At 42.3% G+C, this 442-nt stretch overlaps 1 protein-coding gene across 1 annotated transcript in view; it reads left to right on the top strand.

Moving 5' to 3' along the window:
* The window catches only part of LOC107613383 (dr1-associated corepressor), a 3,955-nt gene continuing 3,513 nt past the window's right edge, over positions 1 to 442 (top strand). The window contains exon 1 of the mRNA XM_016315349.1: positions 1 to 364. Coding sequence (XP_016170835.1) covers positions 332 to 364 — 33 coding nt within the window. The 5' untranslated portion in view covers positions 1 to 331. The remainder of the gene's footprint in view (positions 365 to 442) is intronic.

Below are 442 nucleotides of genomic sequence, written 5' to 3'. Positions count from 1 at the left end.
CTGTCACCGTCGATCACCAATTTTCTTCCTCATATGTGCTCTCCATCTACTGGGTTGTTCCACAACTTGGTAACCGCACTGTAGCTTTAACAAAACCCCTCTTAGTTAGTGAGGCATCTCTTCCTTTCGTTAGAATTGAAAAATGAATCTGAGAGAGTAGCCTCCGGATCTGAAATGGGTTTCATAGATTACATCTTGTTGACGATGGCCACAATCTTTCTCTTCAAAGCTTTCGATTTCACCTTCTGGCTCTCCTTCTTATGCTTCGTTTGATCTCCAATTTCGAAACCCTAATTCTCTGCACCCCGTAAAAAACATAAAACTTGTTACCATGAGGAAGAAGCTCGATACCCGATTCCCTGCGGTGAGTAGTGATCTCTGCCTTCTGTATTTAAAGTTTTGATCTTTCCAAAGGTTTGTGCTGTTTGGATTTCTGGAAGCC

Source organism: Arachis ipaensis, chromosome B08, assembly GCF_000816755.2.
Source record: "Arachis ipaensis cultivar K30076 chromosome B08, Araip1.1, whole genome shotgun sequence".
Classification (NCBI taxonomy): Eukaryota; Viridiplantae; Streptophyta; class Magnoliopsida; order Fabales; family Fabaceae; genus Arachis; species Arachis ipaensis.
The sequence above is the reverse complement of the archived record's forward strand: the minus strand, read 5'-3'. Positions and strand labels throughout refer to the sequence as shown.